The sequence below is a fragment of the Diabrotica virgifera genome, chromosome 4 (assembly GCF_917563875.1).
Source record: "Diabrotica virgifera virgifera chromosome 4, PGI_DIABVI_V3a".
NCBI lineage: Eukaryota > Metazoa > Arthropoda > Insecta > Coleoptera > Chrysomelidae > Diabrotica > Diabrotica virgifera.
This window is the reverse complement of record NC_065446.1, coordinates 211,361,063-211,384,703: the sequence shown is the minus strand read 5'-3', so window position 1 is coordinate 211,384,703 and position 23,641 is coordinate 211,361,063. Positions and strand designations below refer to the sequence as shown.

Below are 23,641 nucleotides of genomic sequence, written 5' to 3'. Positions count from 1 at the left end.
AAAAGAAATATTGAAAACCGGAGGAAGAAGGGAGGAGATAAGAAGGCATCTAGAAAAGATAAAAGGAAATATAAAAAAGTATACAATTTTTATTCAGTTGCAATGCGAAGGCAAAACAATCTCATTTTTCACTTAGAATAGGGAGCGCAGTCCCGCACTCTGAATCGACGATTTTCGACTCTTATTGGAGTCATCATCGGAGAGGCCTTGGCCTGCTGCTCTCTACTTGAAGTGACCAACCATGAAAGCTTATCCGCACATTGCAAGTGGCGTGTATGGATTAGGTGACTGGCACTGGCAATCATCTGGCAATTGAAAGGTAAAGTTTTAAATCCTAATAGCAACAATAATATTAAAAAATATTAAAAACATTACTAAAAGATTTTTGAATTGAAAACTTATTTGTCCATTTCCCTGGTGACACCTCTAAGACTTCTAAACTTTGCAAGCCAAATGGATGCCACAGTAAAGACAAAAGAAAGGAATTCTAAACGTTGCAATTCACAACCCCCGTCTGCAGCTTGGTAAAGTTCCAACGGAAAATGGATCTAGTTACTCTAAAGGAGTAATACTAATATTAAATAAAAATGTTTACATTTTTATTCAGTTGCAATGCGAAGGCAAAACAATCTTATTTTTCACTTAGAATAGGGAGCGCAGTCCAGCACTCTAAATCGACGATTTTCGACTCTTATTGGAGTCATCATCGGAAAGGCCTAGGCCTGCTACTCTCTACTCGAAGTGACCAACCATGAATGCTTATCCCCACATTGCAACTGTCGTGTATGGATTAGGTGACTAGCGTCAATTAAAAGGAAATACATCAAATACACGCCAAAATCAGCAGAGAAATCAGCACAATAAAATAATCTACGAACACAATACACGATTAAACGAAACCTAACAGGACATCCAGTAAGAAATATACGAGAAATAAAAGATAAACAATGAAACTTAATCAAATCTGAGAAAGAAGTAACCCAAAGATTAGGAGAGTACTTCGAAGAAATATATGCCAAACATAGAGATTAACACTGTCGCAATCACAAGAGAAGAAATTGTGAACACACTTAAGTTATTAAAGAATGGCAAAATCGCAGGAACAGGTAATATAGTCATCGACCTGAAAAAAGCAGACAACGAACAATATGGACCAGGAAGATCTGCGAAAAGAATGGAAGGAGGGTAGTGGTGGATCAACTGAGAGGAAAAAAAGGAGAAATTCCCCCTCCCCCTCTACAAGGTGCAAAATTAATAAAGAAAAAAAAATGAAACATAAAAATATACTAGCTGATATAAAACTTAAACGACAGACAGACAAATTCAACCCAATAAACACGCTAGTTAGGAAAATTAAGGAAACTTAATCTGTGGAAGTTATTATGTTGGGTTTTTTATGCAGTTTGGATCTATCTTTTAGATGTCTAGATTCGCCACTGAAAGAGGGACTGATAATAAAAGTACCAAAAAAGGGAGATCTGTGGCAGCCATAACTAAGGCCCTAACAAAAGTCCTGCTCGAAAGATGGAAAGAAAAATTAGACAAGAAACTGAATAGTAACCACGCAGGCTTTTGTGCTAAACGCTCCACTATCGATCACATATAATGTATGGACCTTCTCGAGAATCATCCTCTAACAGGCAAATGAATGACAGAAAGATATAAATAAGTTTTATCGCCTTTGAAAATTCTGATAAAAACATTTTACCAAAATCAAATGTTCTTATAATCCATTGAAAAGTTACATTAAGGTTGCTTTTTGAGAGAACACAGTTTAATTTTTTTGGTGTGTGGGGAGTTAGTATAAGTTTAAGGTACTTTAACAGACACTTTAAAAAGTACACTTGTAAATGTACACTTTAAAAGACCAAAAATAAGCATTTTTTCAAGATTTATTTCTCAGAACCTTTATTAAAAATGAACATAAAACTTTTTACATATTATTATCTAACTCTTAGAGAATATAAAAAATATATCTTTTTTCATTTATGCATGTACACTAATCTTGTAGAGGGCGTCAAAGTAGAGGCCTCGAAAAAATGTAGTTCCGATGACGGACAGTTAATCTCAGGATTGGGATCTCTGAAGTAAAAAAATCGTACGGAATTTGAAAAAGGAAGGTTTCTTACGTGATAATTTACCACCGTTATTAAAAAATTCCGCAAAAAATAAGATTTTACGAAAAGGACCCCGCAGAAACCTTATGGGAAATGGCTCTCTGTCAAATGCTCTGAAACTTTGGGTTCCGGTATTCCTTGATGTGTAGAACAAAAGACTCAATAGGCGCATAGCTCCAAAAAATCATGGTTTTAAGATATAATCCTCTGAACTTATAGGTACAGTCAGGACGTTTGAGTTGGAATAAATTCATTTGCTCGAGAATGGGCGACTCTGGAGATAAATTACGAAGCAGGTCAATTTTTATTTTTAAATTATAATTTTTTGGCATGTACATCATACTAGTGACATCATCCATCTGGGCGTGATGACGCAATCGATGATTTTTTTTAAATACGAATAGGGGTCATGTGATAGCTCATTTGAAAGGTTATTAAATTCTGTATTCAATAATATAAACGTTAACAATATTATGTATACAGGGTGTCCAAAAAATTTTTTTTAATCAAATTAATTGAGACAAAAAGCAGAGTGTACAGTGCGTCCATAAAGTAAGGCATAAATTCATTATTTCGTAAACCGGAGACTTTGAGGAAAAATCCCGAAATAGGTCGATTTTTATTTTTAAATTACGACTTTTTGGCATACATATCATACTAGTGACGTCATCCATCTGGGCGTGATGACGTAATCGATGATTTTTTAAATGAGAATAGGGGTCATGTAATAGCTCATTTGAAAGGGTATGTAATTATCTATTCAATAAAATAAATATTAATATAATTATTTATACATGGTGTCCAAAAAATGTTTTTTTAATTAAATTAATTGGTAAAAAAGATGAATGTATGTAATTTGTTTAATTCTAAATATATTTTATTGGTGCCAGAAGACATAAAAAGGTTTTATCTAAAAAGTAAACATTGATTTTTGCTTCAGCGTAATGTTAAACTTCCAAGAGGCAGGTGGGTGGCAGCTCTAACATTGAATTTAAGCGAAAAGCAATATTTATTATTTGTCAAATAAACATGTATTCCTGTTTTCTGATAAAAGTAAAACAAATTTTGAATTAAATAAGTTACATGCATTCTTCTTTTAGTCTCAATTAATTTAATTAAAGAATTATTTTTGGACACCCTGTATAAATAATTATGTTAGTGTTTGTATTAGTAAATATAGAATTAAATACCATTTCAAATGAGCTATCACATGACCCCTATTCTTATTTAAAAAATCATCGACTACGTTATCAAGCCCAGATGGATGACGTCACTAGTATGGTATATATGCCAAAAAATTGTAATTTGAAAATAAAAATCGACCGGTTCCGGAATTTTTCCTTAAAGTCGCCGGTTTTAGAAACAATGAATTTATGCATTATTTTTGGACGCACTGTATATAATTTATTTAATTAGAAATACATTTTACTGTTGCCCGAAACTAGTAAAAAATGTTTATTTCATAAATAAATATTGTTTTTAGCTTAAATTCAATACTAAAGCTGCCACCCACCTGCCTCTTAGCAGTTTGAACATTTAATTTAAGCGAAAGGGGTCCTGTGGTGTGTAACTGTACCTCCTCGCTGCAGTTTTAGTATGGTCTTTAGTATAGTCTTTCAGCTACGTTGACGTAAAATTTTCTGGCGGTACCACCTGCCTACCGCATGTAAGTGTTTACGTGTCTATAGTTAAAAGCAGTCCATTCAGTATTCTTTCAATATTACAATTGCAGCAAATTCATCCAGTTGTTCTACTTTCAACATTGTTTTACTATTTTTTTTTTAGTTAACAATACTCGTTTTTTGTAATCAGTATATTCTAAAGATTTTTTAGGAACCTCCACCATTTTTTAATGCATTCGTTCATAATTTGCTAAAAAAATAAAGTTTATTTTGTTTGGAGCAGTATTTTCTTTTATAGCAGTATGAAGAATCATTCCGTAGTTGATGTAAAAACAAATACAGTGATATAAGACAAACTCATATTAATATAAATGTAGCTTTCTTACAGGCCGTTTAGACCCAGAGCTATGTTGTTCTTCTCCATAGCTTTCTGTTTCTTGTCAACTTCTTCCAGTTTGTTATTCCTTTTTCTTTTAGGTCTTCTACTACGGCCTCTCTCCATCGCTTTCGTGGTCCTCCTCTCTTTCTTTTATAATCTGCTACTCTCCATGCTATTTTCTTGACCATTCTCTCATCGTTCATTCTTTCTATATGGCCCAGCCACTGCAACCTTCTTGATTTTATTACGCTATCTATTTGTGCTTCTTTGTAAATATTATACATTTCCTCATTTGTCCTTCTTATATATCCTTCCCCTGTTCTCTTCCCTCCTAATATTCTTCTCAGTATTTTCCTTTTTCATCTTCTTACTGTTTCTTTTGTTGTTTGGTTGAGTATCCATGTCTCACATCCATATATCGCTGTTGGTCCTATTATAGTCTTATAAATCCTGAATTTTGTATTCCATGACAGCTGCTTTGATCTTAGTAAATAATTCATGGCTCCCGCAGATCGATTGTCTTTACTCAATCTGGCATCAATTTCTTTCATTTCTTCACACTTGTTTGTTATCCTTGATTCTAGATATACAAATTAGTCTGTTTCCTCAAACCCAAAAGTAACCGTGTGCTTACCTTGAACTTTGTCCCATCCCCCCTTTCTCTCCCAACTTTCATAACCTTGCTTTTCTTTTGATTTATTTGTAGACCCAGCTTACAAGCTTCATTTATTAATTTTTCTGTTATCCCTTTCAGTATCTTTTCACTGGTCGCTACAATTGCCACATCATCTGCATATCCCACTAATTGATAACTCTTGTACAATAAGTGCCCATTTCTATTTAAGTTGCTATTCCTAATAATTTTTTCTGGTATCATGTCAAATATTAGCGTTAATAGGGGGCCTCATCGCCTAAGTCCTGATCTGACTGCAAAATCTGAGGTTCCCTCTTTTACTCTTACGTTGCAGGTTGTGTGCTTCAATCTCATCGTCACTAGTTTCTTTAGGTTAGTAGGTATTTAGAATTCTTCCATAACTTCCGCAATTTTTCCTCTCTTGACAGAGGCCTAGGCCTTTTTAAAATCTATGAATAATACTATTGCCGGGATGTTGTATTCATAGCAGCTAGTCAGTACCTCCTTCATTATGAATATCAAATGCACAGAATATCAAATATACCAAACGAAAACAGAACTATTAACGAATTTTGGTACGATATCCAAAACTCGATTTTAGAGGACGTAAGTGAATCTTTAAAAACACCTACAATTTTGAAAAAAATGACTGGATTAACCAAGAAATTCTAGACCTGATGGAAGTTCGACGAAAATACAAAAATAGAAATATTATCAAATACCGTGAAATAGACAATTTCATAAAAAGAAAAATTAAACAGGCCAAAGAATCCTGGCTCGAGAATTCATGTAAAGAAATAGAAGACCTCCAAAAAAAAGCATGACAGTTTCAACCTCCACAAGAAACTTAAATATACCTCCGGAATTAGAATACAGAAAAATGCTCACTTACTTAAAACCGCAGACGAAAAAGTTTGTGATCACGAACAACAGTGTAGAGAATGGGAGAGACACATCAGTGGCGTTTTTGACGATGCTTCTCGAGAAAATGCTCCAAATAGTACCTGTGACAACCAATTAGACAGACGTCCCAGTATACTGAAGTCGAAAGTCATAAAAGCAATACAACAAGCCAAAAACAATAAAGCACCTGGACCAGATCAAATCCCTGTTGAGTTACTTAAACTTTTAGATAAGGATAACATTACCTACTTGACTACTTTAACAAAATTTACAACAAAGGAAAAATACCAGATGATTGGTTGGAGTCACTGTTTATAATATTACCAAAGAAAAGCAGGCCCACCAAATGTAGCGATTTTTAGACAAATCAATTTGATCAGTCACACACTTAGGATACTTTTACGTATTATACAAAACCAAGTATTCCTTCTGTGTGAAACTAGAATGGGTAATAAGCAATTTGGATTTAGAAATGGTCTAGGAACTAGAGAAGCACTATTTTGTATGCGCGTTCTCTTACAAAAAAGTTGTGAATTCCAAAAAATCGTTTGTTTGTTTCATCGACTTCGAGAAGGCATTCGACCGAGTACAACATGATACACTTTTCGATTTCCTGCGGGCAGCAGGACTCGACCATTACGATATAAGACTGCTGAAATACTTATATTACAATCAAGTAGCCTCTATTTAAATTGGAGACAGTCGTACTGAAAAACTACCGATAAAACGCGGAGTACGACAAGGTTGTGTTTTATTACCCACCCTTTTTAATCTGTACTCTGAAGAAATCTTTAGGGAGGCTTTAGATGACAGACAAGAGGGAGTAAGGCTAGGCGGAGAAGTAATCAACAATATTACATACGCTGACGATACAGCCATTCTTGCTGAAAATTTACAAGATTTCAGACACTACTAAATCTAGTCAGTGAAGCAAATTATCGGAGAGGCCTTAAAATCAACATTTCAAAAACAAAGTGGATGGTAGTTGGAAAGATTAATGTAAGGGTCAGCTTTCTCTTGATGGAGAGGAGTTAGAACGGGTGAATCATTTCAAGTACCTTGGCAGCTGGTTAAATGTAAATTGTGACTCTGATGAAGACATAATAACTAGGATCGAAATATCACGGAAGGCTTTTATGACCTGGAAAGCAGTTTTATGTAACAGAAACCTGTCGATGAATATTCGAAAGAAGGTCCTGAAATGTTATGTGTGGTCTATCTTATTGTATGGTTGTGAGACATGCACTTAATCTACGAAAGTGGAAAAATTCCTAAAGATTTACTTAAATTCTCATTTGTTGTAATACCAAAAAACACAGAGCCACAAAATGCAGCGACTATCGCACCATCAGCCTAATGTGTCATGTATTGAAAACTTTTCTCAGAATAATTCATCAAAGAACATATAGAAAAATTGAGAAAAGAATCTCAAGTACTCAATTCGTCTTTCGCTGTGACCTTGGAACGCGTGATGCACTATTCGCAACCCAAGCTTTTACTTCAAAGATGCAGAGATGTAAATCATTATGTTTTCATGTGCGCGATTGATTTTGAAAAGGCCTTTGATAAAGTTCGCCATGAAAAAATGCTACATATTCTCAAAACTACTGGTCTGGACGGTAGGGACATTAGAATAATCGCAAATTTGTATTGGGGCCAGGCTGCATGTGTTAGGGTTGGGAATCAGTGCTCTGAAGAAGTAAAAATCAAGCGTGGAGTTCGACAAGGCTGTATGTGGTCACCAATGTTGTTTAATCTTTACGCTGAAACAATCTTGAATGAAGTGTTGGAAAACGCAAAAGAGGGAATACACATTAATGGTATGCTTAGGAACAATATCAGATACGCAGATGACACCTTGTTACTGACAGGATCAATTGAACATCTTCAAGCGTTATTGAACCGAATGGTGGCATTCTGCGCGATATATGGACTCAAACTCAACGCAAGAAAAACAAAGTTTATGGTTATTAGTAAACAGGCAGCCGTAAATAATAATAGCTATAACGTAGCAATCGGTAATGACTCAATTGAACGAGTAAGTAATATTGTATATCTGGGTACTCATAAAAATGAAAGCTGGAACCCTAGCACAGAAGTAAAAAGTAGAATTGCCAAAGCAATAAAAAGTTTTATGAAATTTAAGAAAATCCTGTGCAGGCATGATCTAAATTTGGAACTTCGCATAAGAATGGTTCGATGTTATATATTCCCAGTACTACTTTACGAGGTTGAAGTATGGACCCTGACAGAATCGCTTTTAAAAACCTAGTCTCTAACGAATCAGTTGGGTAGAAAGAGTCACAAACGAAAGGATTTTGCAACGTTTGAATAAAAGTTGCGCAGTAGTGAACACAGTTAAAAGGCGCAAATTGGAATACTTTGGTCATATAATGCGTCACCCAGAAAAATATGACATACTTCACCTTGTCATGCAAGGTAAAATAATGGGAAAAAGAAGTGTGACAATGATTGTTAACATGCTGGGCAACATGAGAGCCAACGATCGACAAACGGTATCAGCACCTTAAGAAGAAGAAGAAGAGACATGGACGTTAAAAACTACAATGCTTAACAAAATAGAAGCTTTCAAATTGTGGTGCTATCGACGAATCCTAAAGATATCGTGGGTTTCGCACATTTCCAATGAAGATGTTCTTCAAATGATGAATTCAGAACGTCTGCTCATAAGCATCATAAAGAGAAGAAAACAGAATACTTCGGCCATATAGTTCGAGGACCTAAATACCATCTACTTTGACTTATAATACAAGGAAAAGTGGAGGGAAAGAGATGGATTGGTGGAAAGAAACTATCATGGCTGCGTAATATTAGACAATGGTGTGGCTGCATAGTAGAAAAATTATTTTGCGCAGCAGCCGATAGAGAGAGGTTTCAGGAAATTGTAAACATGATGACGGCCAACGTCTGAATACAGACACGGCACCTAAAGAAGAGAAGATGTCATACCACATGTCAGTGTCTACGTTGTGATACATCCACGTCAGTAGTAGTTAAGGGTTAAAATGTATGTCTTTTTAAACACTACAAAGTTTACCAATTCTGATGGTCATGTCCTGCAATAAAAAGACGCTTCTCGTAAGGATTATCGGAAGGCCACTAAAAACAATCGCATCTGCATATTATGCGATTTTATTTCTCGTATAATTTCCATATTTGTGGAATAAAATCGTTCTTGGCTGTCTTTTAATAAAGAATTTTATGATGAGAACTCCGACATAAAACTTTATTCGGGTCAATGTTTATTGCTAATAAAATATAATATTGGTTTTTAAGGGACGTGAATAAGTCCTAGGACGGGTTGAGTTGTAAATAAAGTTTTGATCTTATTACGTTGGACTATGAGTAATTGATTTTGAAGGTGAGTAGGTTGGAAGGATTATCGTTTGAGTTTATACTCGATTTCAGCGTTGATGGACAATAATAAATAAGAATTGCTTACATCATCCCTGCCATTTCCAACTATCAATAAATGTGAAAAGTGGTACTTTTCAAGGGAGCAAAATAACTTTTTTTAGAGACTCCTAAATCAGCGCATTGACAAATGGGAAACTTTTTATATTTTTTGTATGTAATATTTAATCCTTGTTAGATTGATAACACATTTGAACTGCTTATCATTTTTTTCTTTTCAAAAAATCACATTCGTTACTTTTATTTTTTTATTAATCAAATATTTGTTTCGGTCCGATGGGCGACGGTTCAAAGTAGCAAATGTATAATAGCGAATAACTGTATATTCAAATAATGAAAATCCGTTAAAATGAAGTCATAAACTGCCTCACAAGAATTTCTTGCAAGCGATACTGAAACAAAATTTGAACAAATTGTAAACACGTGCATTTTATTCTTCTCAGCAGTTTAGAATTTTCGACAGTTTACAGATTATAATTGAATACCTGTTGAAACTACAACATAAACTAACGAATGTGACACATTCGACATTTAGCGTTGTACAAATATACCTTTAGTTATATTTATACAAAACAAAAGTATACAATTTAACCATTTCGTCATTTCAACGTAACCATTTATTCGATGGTTTAAACAGCATATTTCCCGCGCTCCTAATCAAGCTACAATAACGATAATTTGCCACAAGATATATCACGTATAATGCGAGGGCAAGGAATCGAATCTGAAAAACCCGATTTTTCACATTCGATAGTTGGAAATGGTAGTGACGACATTGTCGATCTTAAGCAAGAACTTGAATTATCTTAAGAGACATTTGAATATTTATTTATCAACTAGGCACTGTCTTCAATATTGTTATGATTTAATATGATCAATCGCTTTACTTGTTTTGGTTTATTTTATGCGTGTATTTAAGGTGTCGTACCTTAATAGGCACTTTGAATACAAACGGGGATGCCTATGTCCTGGTGTGGACTGAAAAGGGCTGATATTTGCCAGTTATTGTGGGGTATAAAGTGATATAAAGATTAGGAGAATATATTTATTAGGGTCATCTGATTAATTTAAGCAGACGAAACGAACACGCGGAAGTAGACCAAAGTATCCGCATGATGTGCAAATTTAGAATAATTATTGTACTCAAGAAGAATAATATTCCCATTAATCTCAAAGCAAATGTTTTCAATTCTTGCATCCTTTCAGTGATGACATACATTCTAGAGACAATTACGTTGACGATAAAATCTGCCCACAAAATGAGAGTAATACAGTACGCGGTGGAACGACTTCTGGTAGAAATAACTTTAAAAGATCGTGGCCACAATGAAGAAATACGTAGGACAGCAAAAGTAGGGGATGTAATTGGCAAGGAACCGCAAAGTGGGCGACGTCATTAATTGTCATTAATTTGTGTACATATTTGCGGTCAGTTTATGTTGTAATTAACGATGAATTCGACTTAAAGTATTTTTATATGTTTAAACGACAGCAAAATTAAATAAATAAATACAATGTAGTATACAGGGTGTCCAGAAACTCTACCGAGCAACGAATACAAGAGATTCCTCAGATAATTTTAAGAGAATTTTATGCAATTCCCTTAGTCCGAAAACGCTTCCTAAGGGAGCTAGAGCTATTTCAAGATGGCGTCTGGTAATTAGTTTTCTTAAATAGCTTCGAAACGCTTCTATTAAAAAAAAACAAAAATTGGTATGCGTATTTATCTTTCAGAGATAAATTGATTCCATCCATTGCAAATTTCTAGTACCGGTCATATGCGTCTGTTTTGGGTAGGGCAACGGTTACTTTATCGCATAACTTTTTTGTCTTTAACTTTTAAGCATTTTTGACTCTGGATTATTAAACTGTGAGGTATTCCTGTACTAAAAGGTGCTCTTGTTTTAAGTCGATAGGATACACTGTTTTCTAGAAAAATCTATTTGAAAATTTTTCGTTTTTTAAATTTCAAAAAAAAAATATAAAAAAAAATCATTTAGAAAAACGAAAACTTGTACGTTTAATTATATTCCAGAGATGAATCGATTTCATTAATTGTGAATTTCTATTATCGGTCATATGCGTCGGTTTTGGGTAGGTCAACGGTTATTTTATCGCATAACTTTTTCTTTAATTTTTAAGCATTTATGACACTAGATTATTAAATTATGAGCAGGTCTAGTAGTAAAAGTTACTCTTGCTTTAAGTTGGTAAAAAGCACCGTTTTTTTTGAAAAAATTTTTTTTTTCTCATTCAAAAAACGAAAAATTTTCAAATCGATTTTTCTAGAAAACGGTGTGTCCTACCGACTTAAATCAAGAGTAACATATAGTACTAGCTTACCTCACAATTTAATAATCCGAAGTGAAAAATGCTTAAAATTTGAAGACGAAAAATTATGCGATAAAATAACCGATACCCCACCCAAAACGGACGACTATGACCGGTACTAAAAATTCGCAATGAATGGAATCGATTTATCTCTGGAAGAGAAATATGTGTACCAATTTTTGTTTTTTTTTTTCACGAAAAGCGTTCTAGAGTTATTTAAAAATAACTAATTACAAGACGCCATTTTCAAAGAGCTCTAGCTCCCTTGGGAAGCATTTTCGGACTAGGCGAATTTGGTTAAATTGTCTTAAAATTACCTGAGGAATCTCCTGTCTTCGTTTGTCGGTAGACTTTCTGGACACTCTGTATATTCTGTACATAGGATATACATTCTTATGCAAAATATTCCGACCACCTCATAATTTCCAAAACACAATTATTATAAAATAAATTCACCTACTTAGTTTGCAGGTTTTATTTAATTAAAAATTTTCATATATTAGTGTAAAATAAATTGTACTGTCCCTATTAACTAAATAAAAAACAAAATTAGAAATTTTAAGATAGATTAATAATTTTTAAAACGCTGATTATCGGGGGCCAGATTTTTTATGAAAATAGGTAAAAACAAATCAGTAGTTAGCATCCAATTTTAATGAATGCATACAGATGAAACATAATTTTGAGTTGTCTTTAACCTATAAGATGTCGTAGTGGCAAAAGTTAGTGGTTACTTTGGCAAAACACTCGTGTAAATGATTTTAATTTAACGTTTTAGAACTGTGAGGTCAAATGACAAAAATGAATTGTTTCCTAGAGTTATCGTCCATCTTTGAAATTTTGAGCGCCCTCTGTCGGAATTTAATTTTGCGAATACAAAGTTCTTCTGCACTGAAGTAGTCTTGGTAGGACATGAAAGATAGCTGGACGATCTGAAAGAAAAGGTGGAAAGACAATGGCACCAGGTAGCAAAACACAAATCAAAATGGAAACGCCAAGAGGAGGCTTACGTTTAGGAGTGGCGAACACTCAAGGTCTATTGAAAGAAGAAAAAGACAATTCCTTAATTTATTGCTTATATCTAATTTAACACCGATAATCAAAACGATGATATAATGTTTAAGGCTGATATTAATAATTCCAGTAGGTAGATACTTATAGTAATATTGAATTGAAATTTTGATAAGAATATTTTTTGATATACAATATTTAGTATTTTTTGTATGTAAAAATAACTACAATGGGTTTTTCGCCTAACGTTATGTTGAAATCACAATCTAAATAACACTTTTAAAAATTCTATTCATCCCAAATGACGATTACATCAAATAGTACTGTGTATAAAGTTATTCATCCTACTTTTAAGTTATTTTTTGACAAACATTGTAATGAATTTTTACCATAAATTGAGAAACCAATATGGAAAACTACTATATGAATTGTACTTCAAAAAAAGAAGTAGAGGCCAATTTCTTGTATATTATCGTGGATAAAACTACATATAATATATGCGGCACGTAGGTATATAGCTAATTTGACGATTTGAATTTTGAACGAAAACTTTGTGGGAAAACCTTATTTGGTTGATGCTAAGAATTGGAAAAAATAATCAATTTAACTATATCTGTATATCTGTATAAGTATATCTGTATATTTTAATTTATTATTCTACCCCCTCTGTGGCTCAGTGGTAAGACCTTTGGATCGAATGGTCGGCTCACGACCATTCGGAGTAAGTCCGAATGGTCGTGAGTTCGAATCTCACCAGGGTCAGACATTTTTCGTTTATTATATTATATTATTAAATGAAAACAGTTTTTGTCCTTGTGGGATCGGTACTCACCAGAGGGACCGCAGACGTTCGGATACAATTAGCGTTTCTTTGCAAAGACAATGACGTCGACTTTACAAAGTAACAAGACACTCAACACAAACACTACACATGACACTAGGTACCTAACTGCAAAAATTCACCGTACCTTCCATGCCAATAGCCATTAGTTGTCGAGGCATTAGCTAAATAAAAAAAAAATTATTATTTCCATAGCTTTTATAAACGATAGCTTAACTTAACCCGGGAGCAGTCGCGCTCACTTCTGTCACGTAAGCAGTCGCGCGTAGAGGAAAAATCTCACCATACGAATTAAAATACGAATTTAAAACAAATTTCTATTTTATAATATTTTTATGTAGGGACCGTTCAAGTATTACGTGGCGCAGGTTAGCGGGGGGGGGGGTCAAAAATCTTCAAAAATTGCGTTACATAATAGTTAAACAGTTAAACACCTATTATAGTGCCTTGCGTAGGGGGGGAGGGGGGTCAAAAATCGCGTTACGTAATACTTGAATGCTCCCTTACTTGTTATGTTAAAAATATCTATTTCTAACAATTTTTAAGCGAATTGGTTCTCACCAAAGCCATAAATTCCCCAAAAAAATTTAAAAAATTAAAAATAAATAAAAAAAGTTCCCACGCAATACTACAATATTCCTCGAGGCCCTTACGAGTCGAAAGTTATGTTGCAAAAATTTTCATCAAATTATCACGGAAAAGGATAAAATGTTAGATTTTTCTAACGGCGCGAGTGCTCTCGGGTTAAGGCCTTTAATTTGAATGTTAGATAATTTGAAATTAGTCATTAAAAAATTATTATGGTCTAGAAGGCGAGATGCGCACGTAGAATCTGTTTTTCTATTACTGAAAGTTCTAGATACGCTTGCTAAAACGCTTTAAAACGTTTGATAAAAGTTTGTCAAAAGTTCTACCAATTTGACCGATGTAAGTATGTGGAGAGTCCCAACATGTAAGTTTATGTGAAAAACTGTGTAAGTGTTTTTTCTTAAGAGGAAACAGTAGCGATCAACAGGTAGCGAAAACGCGTTCCAACATTGCGGCTGTAATTTTTAATATTTTTTCGAGATATTTGGCACACGTATTCGTATTATAATAAAGAATGGCGGTACAGAGCCCAATTTGAAAAATATAATAATATGTGGAAATTACTCTGTAATTAAAGACAATATTAAAAAAACGAGTCTGTACCGCCATTAAGAAGAACAAAAAAATACACTTTCTTCAAATTAACTTTTTTATCCGATGCCTAGATTTTGTGTCATTTTGGAACTACTAAAATTTTTTATTTAATTAGTAGTTCCAAAACGACACAAAATCTAGGCATCGGATAAAAAAGTTTATTTGAAGAAAGTGTATTTTTTTGTTCTTCTTAATGGCGGTACAGGCTCGTTTTTTTAAAAATTGTATTTAATTACAGAGTAATTTCCACATATTATTATATTTTTCAGATTGGGCTCTGTACCGCCATTCTTTATTATATTACGAATACGTGTGCCAAATATCTGGAAAAAATATTCAAAATTATTAGTCCAGGAACCGAAGCATTTCACCTCGCAATTTTTACAGAATGGATCGATTTGCTTGAAAATTTGAGAATAAGTATTGGATAGCCCAAGGATTAAAATCTATATGATGCCGAAAGGCGCTTTTACCATGGGGGCGGTTGCCACCCCATCTTAGGGGTGGAAATTTTTTATTATATTTTAACTGCAAAAGTTGATAGAAACATTCATTCTAAGCAAAAAATGTTCTATACATTTTTTGATAAAATTAATACTTTTCGATTTATTCGCTATCCAAATTGTTAGTTTTATATAGAAAAAATCAATGTTTTTCGACATATACTCATTTACCATTCACTCAATTTTTGCCGTAGAAAAATTTTTTTCAAACCAAGTTCTTGGGAATTAAATAACCTACAATTTCATATCAAAACATTTTTTCGTATATCTGATGCTAATCTTTCTATTCTGAAGAAAATGGCATTTTTTACCAAACTACAAAAAGTCGTTATTCGCTTTTAACTCCAGTTTTTTTAAAACTAATCAGTCCATTCAAACTTCTAGAATCTATTAACAATACATAAATAAAGATGAGTGAATATGGCCAATGACTAAAAGCAAAGCTAACTTAGATTATTATGCTTCCAATTGGATTTTTTTTTTTTCATAAAAATATATTGATTTTTTAACCGTAATTTTTTAAATTTTTATCTTATAAAGTTTGGTAAACAATAATTTTGTAGGTTTTTAGAAGATCTATAAGACTATTAATATTAAATCCTTTTAAAATCCTCAGTCGCAAAAAGTGGTGACTTTGAAAGGGTTGGTAAAGGTGATTTTTGCATGTTATTACAAGTTTTAATTGTCAATAGCTCACTCAATTTTTACCGTAAAAAAATTTTTGCAAACCAAGTTCTTAAAAATTAAATAAACTACAATTTCATATTTAAATATTCTTCCGTATCTCTGATTATAATCTTTCTACTCTGAAGAAAAGGGAATTTTTTACCAAACTTAAAAAATTCGATATTTGCTTTTGACTCCATTTTTTTTAAAACTAATTATTCTAAACCAGTTAAACTTCTAGAACCTATTAATAATACATAAGTAAAGAAGACAAAATAACGTCAATGACTAATTTTAATCAGGGTGGTGATTAGGGGTTTGCTTTCAATTACTTTTTCGCTGAAAAATATAGGATCTGACATTCTTTTCATTATAAGCCACTTAATTTTTGAGCTAAAGACTTTTTTTAATTTCTGGAGATAAATATTTTCAAATACTTCAAATTAATTTAAACAAGTTATCTTCGAAAAATGCATAGTTTTCCCGTCTTTTGACTTTGAAACTACAAAATTTAGCATTTGACGAAGAGGAGCTAACATATAATAAAGTATAGCTCGATTACTATTGGTTTTAAAGAAAATTTAAAAATACGGTTTTGTTGGTTTTTTCGAAAGGTACATTTCCGTTAAGCAAAGTTTTTTTGATAAAACGAAAACTTTTTGAGTTATTTGCAGAAAACTGATTAAAAACATTAATTTTTTTAATATAAAACTAACACTTTCGATAGCGAATAAATCAAAAACTATTAATTTTATCAAAAAAATGTATAGAACATTTTTTGCTTAAAATGAATACTTTTACTAACTTTTGCGGTCAAAATATAATAAAAAATTTTCACCCCCGACATGGGGTGGCAACCACCCCGATGATAAAAGCGCCTTTCGGCCTCATATAGATTTTGATCCTTGGACTATTCAATACTTATTCTCAAATTTTCAAGCAAATCGATCCGTTCTGTAAAAATTGCGAGGTTTTGTCCTATTTTAAGCTTCATTACTTGGACTATAATATAGCCGCAATCTTGGAACGCGTTTTGGCTACCTGTTGATCGCTACTGTATCACCTTAACATATTTGTTTAGGTTCAGGTTGTTGCTTGTTCTATAATATTTTTTATCTAAAATATGTATTGCAATTTAGACCAGATATCAGTTTTTCTACAATACACAGGATAAACCCAACAAAATATTTTTGGAGAAAAGTCAGGGTCGACAAGACTTACAAATTATGAAATGGATACCATGTTATCATAATCTTTAAAATATATGAGGAGTTTAAAAAAAATAGAGAAAATTGTGATGTGATCTACAAGTATACTGCATATTATTTCATTTGATAATGCTGTCAAAAGACGTAATTACAAAATAAATGATAAATTAGGATTTAAGGAAATGCCTTGAATTGCAGCATTTTTATATATGAGATTGTTATGTTCGCAATAATAGGTATGACAGTTAGTGGACAACTCGTTGCATTTCGAAGGAAATGTCAAGTGTTTAATCCTGCAAATCCGAATCCTGCAAAAACTACTAAGTATTTTTGAAAAATTTAAATGCAGATTGAAAGATTACATCATTACCGAGGGCCAAATGTTCCTGAAAACTTATATTATAATGTTTATTTTAATAAGTTACAGGGGTGAAAAGAAAGAGAAAATTTAGTGTGATTTTTAATTTCCAATATTTCATTCAAAAGAAACTTTTTGTTTATTTTAAGGCATTTTCTACCCTCGGTTATAATGTAATTTTCACTCGGCGTTTAAATTATTCAAAAATATTTATTAGTTTACTCATGTTTCGAAAAAAATGAATGCATTTAAAAAGCATTGGACCAAGATTTTGTTCCTACCCCCTTAAAAAGGAATTGGTTGGGCAGGTAAAAATAAATTCACTGCTTCAATGAGAACTCTAACAATATTTCTACCTGAAAGCTTGACAACACCAAGAAAAAAGTCAGCTTTAACATTTGTCCATCTAAAAAGGACAGACAAAAAATCAAAATATGAAAAGTGTGTGTTTATTCAACCTACGGGTCGAATAGACCTGAATGGTAAATAATGCATGCTTTTTTTATTTTTTTGGTAGACCGAAGGTTTAACTACATGTTGAAAAAAACTGGATGACAATAAAAAAATAATATAAGCTTATTATAGAAATATAGAAATTATAGAAATATAGAAAATTATATAGAAATGACTAATTAATATAAAAATTGATTTTCTTACAGCGCCGGTCGAGATAATCACATAAAAATATATAAATAGGTAGAAAACCATAAATTACTATACTTGACGTTTATTCCACACAGAACATCAACATATTTTGCAGAGAAAATAATGGAGTAATAATAAATAATTTAATCTGTTAATTAATAAATAATAATAACAAAGAGAATACAGAATTTAATTTTGAACACATAAAAAATTTAATGTATATGGAACAGTCACAGAGAAAGAAATTTGTATTATTTGTATTTATACCAAAAGATTCAGTACTAGGCGACATACTATTAACATACAAGATACAAGGATGGTGCTCAACAGGAAAATTGAGAAATAAATGTAGATTCCATTTAAAAATCTCATTTGATTCCCAGCAGTTGTTAGATATTCCACTTTGAAACTGTAAAATGATTAATATTTTACCCTCCATAAATTTAAACGTGTCTAGGAAACAAATTAATATGGAAAGCAATCAGAAGAATGCGCGCTAGGTGGATATAACACACAGACTGTAGAAAGAAACAGAAGTGCATAAAGTTAGGTGATGAAATAATAAAAACAATCACCCCAACAAAAGGTCTCAAACAGGGAAGTGGTATCACCTACACACATACATACCATCGGGCTTTGAAAATATGGTATAGAAAATGCGGAACAATGGGCAAACCGTTACAAAGAGATCTACGAAGAGAATATATTACATTCACTCCTTTTAACAGATGACCAAGTCATTTTTGTACAAGACATGGAGGACCTGGAATATATGAGAAGAAAATTAAAACGGACAAAATTTGCACACTATAATGAAAGGCAGCAAACCATTTGTAGGCAAAATGTTTATTGCTGAGTAGTAATAAACATTTTCAGGAATATGCAACAAACATGTCTCCACTATTATTCAAATAACACCGTACACCATATGCTTCTTTATTAGGATGACTGCATGACTTTTTTACGCTAGAATAATTGACTGTCTTTCTCTCTTAAATTGTACATGATTTTTTTTCTTTAATAATAATTAGGCTGTATAATTTTGAAAATAATTAGGTTACACATATATTTTACTGTAAATTGTTGGGGTGCATGTTTTTGTAAATTATTAGTCCCCTTTCATTTTACATTTAATTTTCCTCCAAATGTTTATTGCCTTCTTATGGAATAAATATTTTTTGTCCAAGAGTTTTCTTGAATTTTATTATTTTTCGAAGATCCTTCAGGGATTTTCAGATTGCGATCAGTACACGGCACGCTATAATATTAGGTAGACCGCATCCTCAGAATAGACCGCATACTATAATAGCACCGAAAAGTTACAAAAAGATGGAGACAAATACCTGCTCTAAGATGGGAAACGTAGATAGGAAATGGTATAACAGATAAAGAGAAGAAGACTGGAAAAATAGGGTGCTGTGGAGGACGAAAATGGCGATATCATAGTGGGAAAAAGTAGAAGAAGAAGAAGAAAGCAAAATAATAATAAATAAATAATCCAGTTAGATTTAAAAAAATAAGACACAAGGCACATTTGTAGAACAAATTTAAAAAACAATTTTTATAAATGAATATTGCTTACTAAAAAAAGGAAGGACGAATCTGCTATAAGAAGAATATTTTTAATACTTAGGTATAATATTTACTAAAACGAATGTGTATTTTCATTTTACCAAATTGTGACAAAAAATAATTATGAAAATAAAAAAAATAAGGAAATATTCCTTTAAAAAAGGACGGCAAAAACATAAAAAGCTTAAATTTTGGAAATTTCGATAATCTGAAAAATTTCGCTGGTCATCACAATCATAAACTTATAAAATTGTGAATTAAAGAATAATTCTTATATCTTTAAGAACAAGATTTTTAGTAAAAGGAATCTATATTTTTATTTTACGCAAAAAAATAGCGAAATGCTGTGTCAAGAAAATATTAGGCAACCAAAAAAGTGAAGGAATAAAAATAAGTGAAATATATTGAAACATTTACAGTATTCCTTCAAGTATATTTTTTATTCAAACACTAAAATGTATTTTTTACTTAATTTTCTTAAGTTTTCATTTTTGAAAGGGAATTTTGACAACAAGAAATATCTTCGGGTCCCTTTATTGCCCATAAATTAGATCTGCGATATAATATGAAATATACCATTTTTGCAACTTTTTATATATTTCGTTAAATATTAAACGTTAATTTAATCATTTAGAAAAATGCGTTTGTTAAGGGGGTAGGCGCAAAATCTTGGTCCAATACTATTTAAATTCTTTCGTTTTGTTCAAATCCTGAGAAAAGTAATAAATATTTTTAAAAAACTTAAACGCAGAGTGAAAGATTACATTATTAGCGAGGGCGTAAAGTCCCTTAATATTTTTTGAAATATTATTTATATTATTATTACCGAGGGCCGAAATATTTGAAATTAAAAATCACACTAAATTTTTTCTTTTTTTTTTCACACCTGTATCTTATTAAAATAAACATTATAGAAGTTTTCAGGGACTTTCGGCCCTCGGTAATAATGAAATATTGCATTCTGCGTTTAAATTTTTCAAAAATACTTATTAGTTTTTTCAGGATTTAAAAAAAATGAATTCGTTTAAATAGCATTAGACCAAGATTTTGCGCCTACCCCCTTAGAACGTTTTTCATGTTTTTTTTATTTAAGGTTTGTTTATTTGTGTAATATCAAACTTATCCGTCTGAATATATGAGCTATAATATATTCTTTACATTATGTGTTGATTCTGGAATAAGGGCAACAGGTCTGTGTAGTAAAAATATCATTCAGCGCGGCTTTGAGAGTTCCGGAGTGAGTAATTTAATATAAATAGTTATTAACTAATAAGAAAATTAAATTTACTTACAGAATGGGACAAGTCGAATGGATTCGACCTGACCACTTCAATAACTTGCACCATATGGAAAACGATAACTGATATTCTCACAAAAAAACCCAACAACACAACCAGCAGCCGCGTGCCGAACAGATCACAGTCAGCTAAAAATCAGCCAGTGCTAACCGCCTGAGCAATGGAAAACAGAACAGAGCAACAAGAACGCGGCACGTCAGATCAACAAGGAGACCCGGTGTGAGTAGCGGAGAATCGCAGTGTGCTGTGCACGCGTAACTATGGGTAACAAGAGCTTTTGAAGTACATACGCAACTCTCGGACAGAGTCGTGTCGCTTGCGGAACGTATCGATGGAACGCAACCAATCGAGTGCGTTCTTCTCACGCACTCTTTATGGCCGTTACGAATGCGTTGAACGCGACGCGTGTACCAGATCGATGGTTGGGGATCGCGAGATGGAGAATTAGCAAGTGCGAGGGAGAGTCTGTTCATTTTTATAAGGTAGGATCGTCGGAGAGGAGATGCATGTATGATGGGATTTATAGAGCAGTGTTTTATAGAGAACGGGAACTGATATAATATGTTTTCCAAATTTGTTTTTTATTTAGGATTCTACTATTGTTATGACTTTGAAAAATAGTCACACGATGATCTATTTTGACATGCTACTAAAAAACCGACTAAAGAATCAACAACTAGGATAATAGTTGACTGCTTAGAATATCTCTTAACATTATTTGTAAATGATTATAGATGAAGGTAGCTCTATCTGTTTTTACCGCCTAAGAATTGAGCTTCTTGCTTCATAAATAAGCCAACACACGTTGTCGTTAATGATTTCTCTCATCTGTTTGATTATCCTACAATATTTTAATTTAACGAATTATTAAAATAGAGAAAAAAAATAAAATTTAACACTAAAATCAAAACTTTAGGTGCTCATGAACTAAAGTTATGACAGTTTTTATTTTAACTTTAATCTGACGTATCAAAGAAGTGCACGCACTGGCGAAGCGTCCATGTAACCACTGTTACCATTGGTAACAGTTAAAAATCTTGCAAATAAATATTTTACGATGATGAATAATTCTATTTACCAATATTTTTACCAATAGAAATATATTATTATATTATGTGGTAATAGTACCTAACTCAGTAAATAGCCAACTACTCGAAGACACGAAAATATTGGCGAGTTTATGTAACTCAGTTGCACTTTATTATACTCTGTTATCAGACTCATTTCTGGTTACAATGGTTATATACCCACGTTGGCGCTAGGGACCGGCTAGTGACTGAAAATTTTGAAGAAGCGACGGCATAAGCGCGCTGTGTATCAGTAGCGCTGTTACCAGATTTAAAATTGGTGACAGTACCTATAAAAAGTGCAGTTAACCATGGATGAGTGTCGCTTCTTAATCGATCAACTAATTGAGAAGTAATTCTCCTTGTAAAATTTTGAAGAAAAAAATGAGATTAAAAATGAAAGGTCTATTTTAAACAATTTAAAAAGAATCAACAAAAGTAGTTCGATATTTTAAATTTAGTTCGTACAGTGAAAATCCTTGGTTATATTATGGTTACAAGAAAAATATACTGTATTGTTGGCCATGTCTTCTGGTGTCTACAGAAAAATGGGTGGATCAGGTTCACGATTTAAAAAGTGTTAGATTTTTAAAAAGGAGTCATGAAATTTCTCCCTTACCTACATGTAAGATGTATATCCAATTTGAATCAGTTTGGCAAAACAAAAATCAAAGGTTCTCTTAACCAAGCTTTTAAAACAAATATTGCTAAACATAATGAGTTTGTTAAAAAAAAATAGATAGGTATATCCTTAACACACTTATAATAGATACTGTATGTTTTTGGGCCAAACAAGTACTAGCGTTTCATGGTCATTTTGAGTGCGACGACTCTGACAATCCAGACAATTACAGGGAATTGTTAACATTAATTACCAAAAACGATCAAAAATTTTGTCAACATCTAGAAACATCTGTTTTTTTTGAGAGTTTCAAGTGATATACAAAATGATATTATTGAAGCTACACTCATCGGCACAAAATTCCGCCACCCAAAATTTTTGATTAAGTTTGACAATTTATAACGTTATTATTTGTGCTCCGATTTTCAAGATTCTTACACCAGTTTGCAGGTACATGTATTCATATTGTTTGGTTTTATTCCGGTAACAAAAAATTTTGCTTGCATGTCATTGTACAGGGGTGAAAGGAAGCATTGTATTTTCTCCTAATTTTAAAAAAATCTGTGGAAAAATGTAATAGCTGATTTTGTTCCATAGTCCTGTGGTATTTTCCCGGAGGCATCACCAACAATTGTTTTTTGAATTATCCGAAAATCTTTTTTCTTGTAAGAGCTGTACCATTTTTTGTAAATAAAAACACTAATTGACTCATACAATTGAGGTTGGATTGATAAGATTAGAATGGCCCGCATGCAGCCCAGATCTTAATCATATTGAGCATTTATGGGATGAATTAAAAAAGCTATTTGCCGTCATCCTAGGCCTCCAGAAAATTTGGTACAGTTATGGCCCTGGTAGAGGAATATCGGGCTATTCTCCAGGCAAGGAAAACACATATTTATTAGATGCTAAACAGATTGCGAGCAGTCGTTGCTGCAAGAGGTGGACATAACCGCTATTGAATTGTTTTGTTTTGTTGTTTTGTTTTGTTAATTTTAGTGCGTTTGATATTTTTAATTAAATAAACCTTCAAAGCAGTGTTCTTAAATACAGCTCTTACAAGAAAAGATATATTCAGATAATTAAAAAAAAAAGACCTTTTCCACACAATTTTGTAAAAAATAACGCTTACATTCACCCCCGTATAATGCCATCTAAGCAAAAATTTTTTGTTACCGGAATAATAGCAATAACATTATAACTACCATAACTTTGCTTCCCGTGCACCTAAAGCAAAGCTTTAATAC

The 23,641-nt window shown here is 32.6% G+C and overlaps 1 protein-coding gene across 1 annotated transcript in view; it reads right to left on the bottom strand.

The window, feature by feature from the left end:
• LOC114346825 (CUGBP Elav-like family member 4) overlaps positions 1–20,946 on the bottom strand; it is a 686,200-nt gene extending 665,254 nt beyond the window's left edge. Inside the window, exon 1 of the mRNA XM_028297581.2 lies at positions 20,700–20,946. Coding sequence (XP_028153382.1) covers positions 20,700–20,753 — 54 coding nt within the window. The 5' untranslated portion in view covers positions 20,754–20,946. The remainder of the gene's footprint in view (positions 1–20,699) is intronic.
• Positions 20,947–23,641: the final 2,695 nt, after the last annotated feature.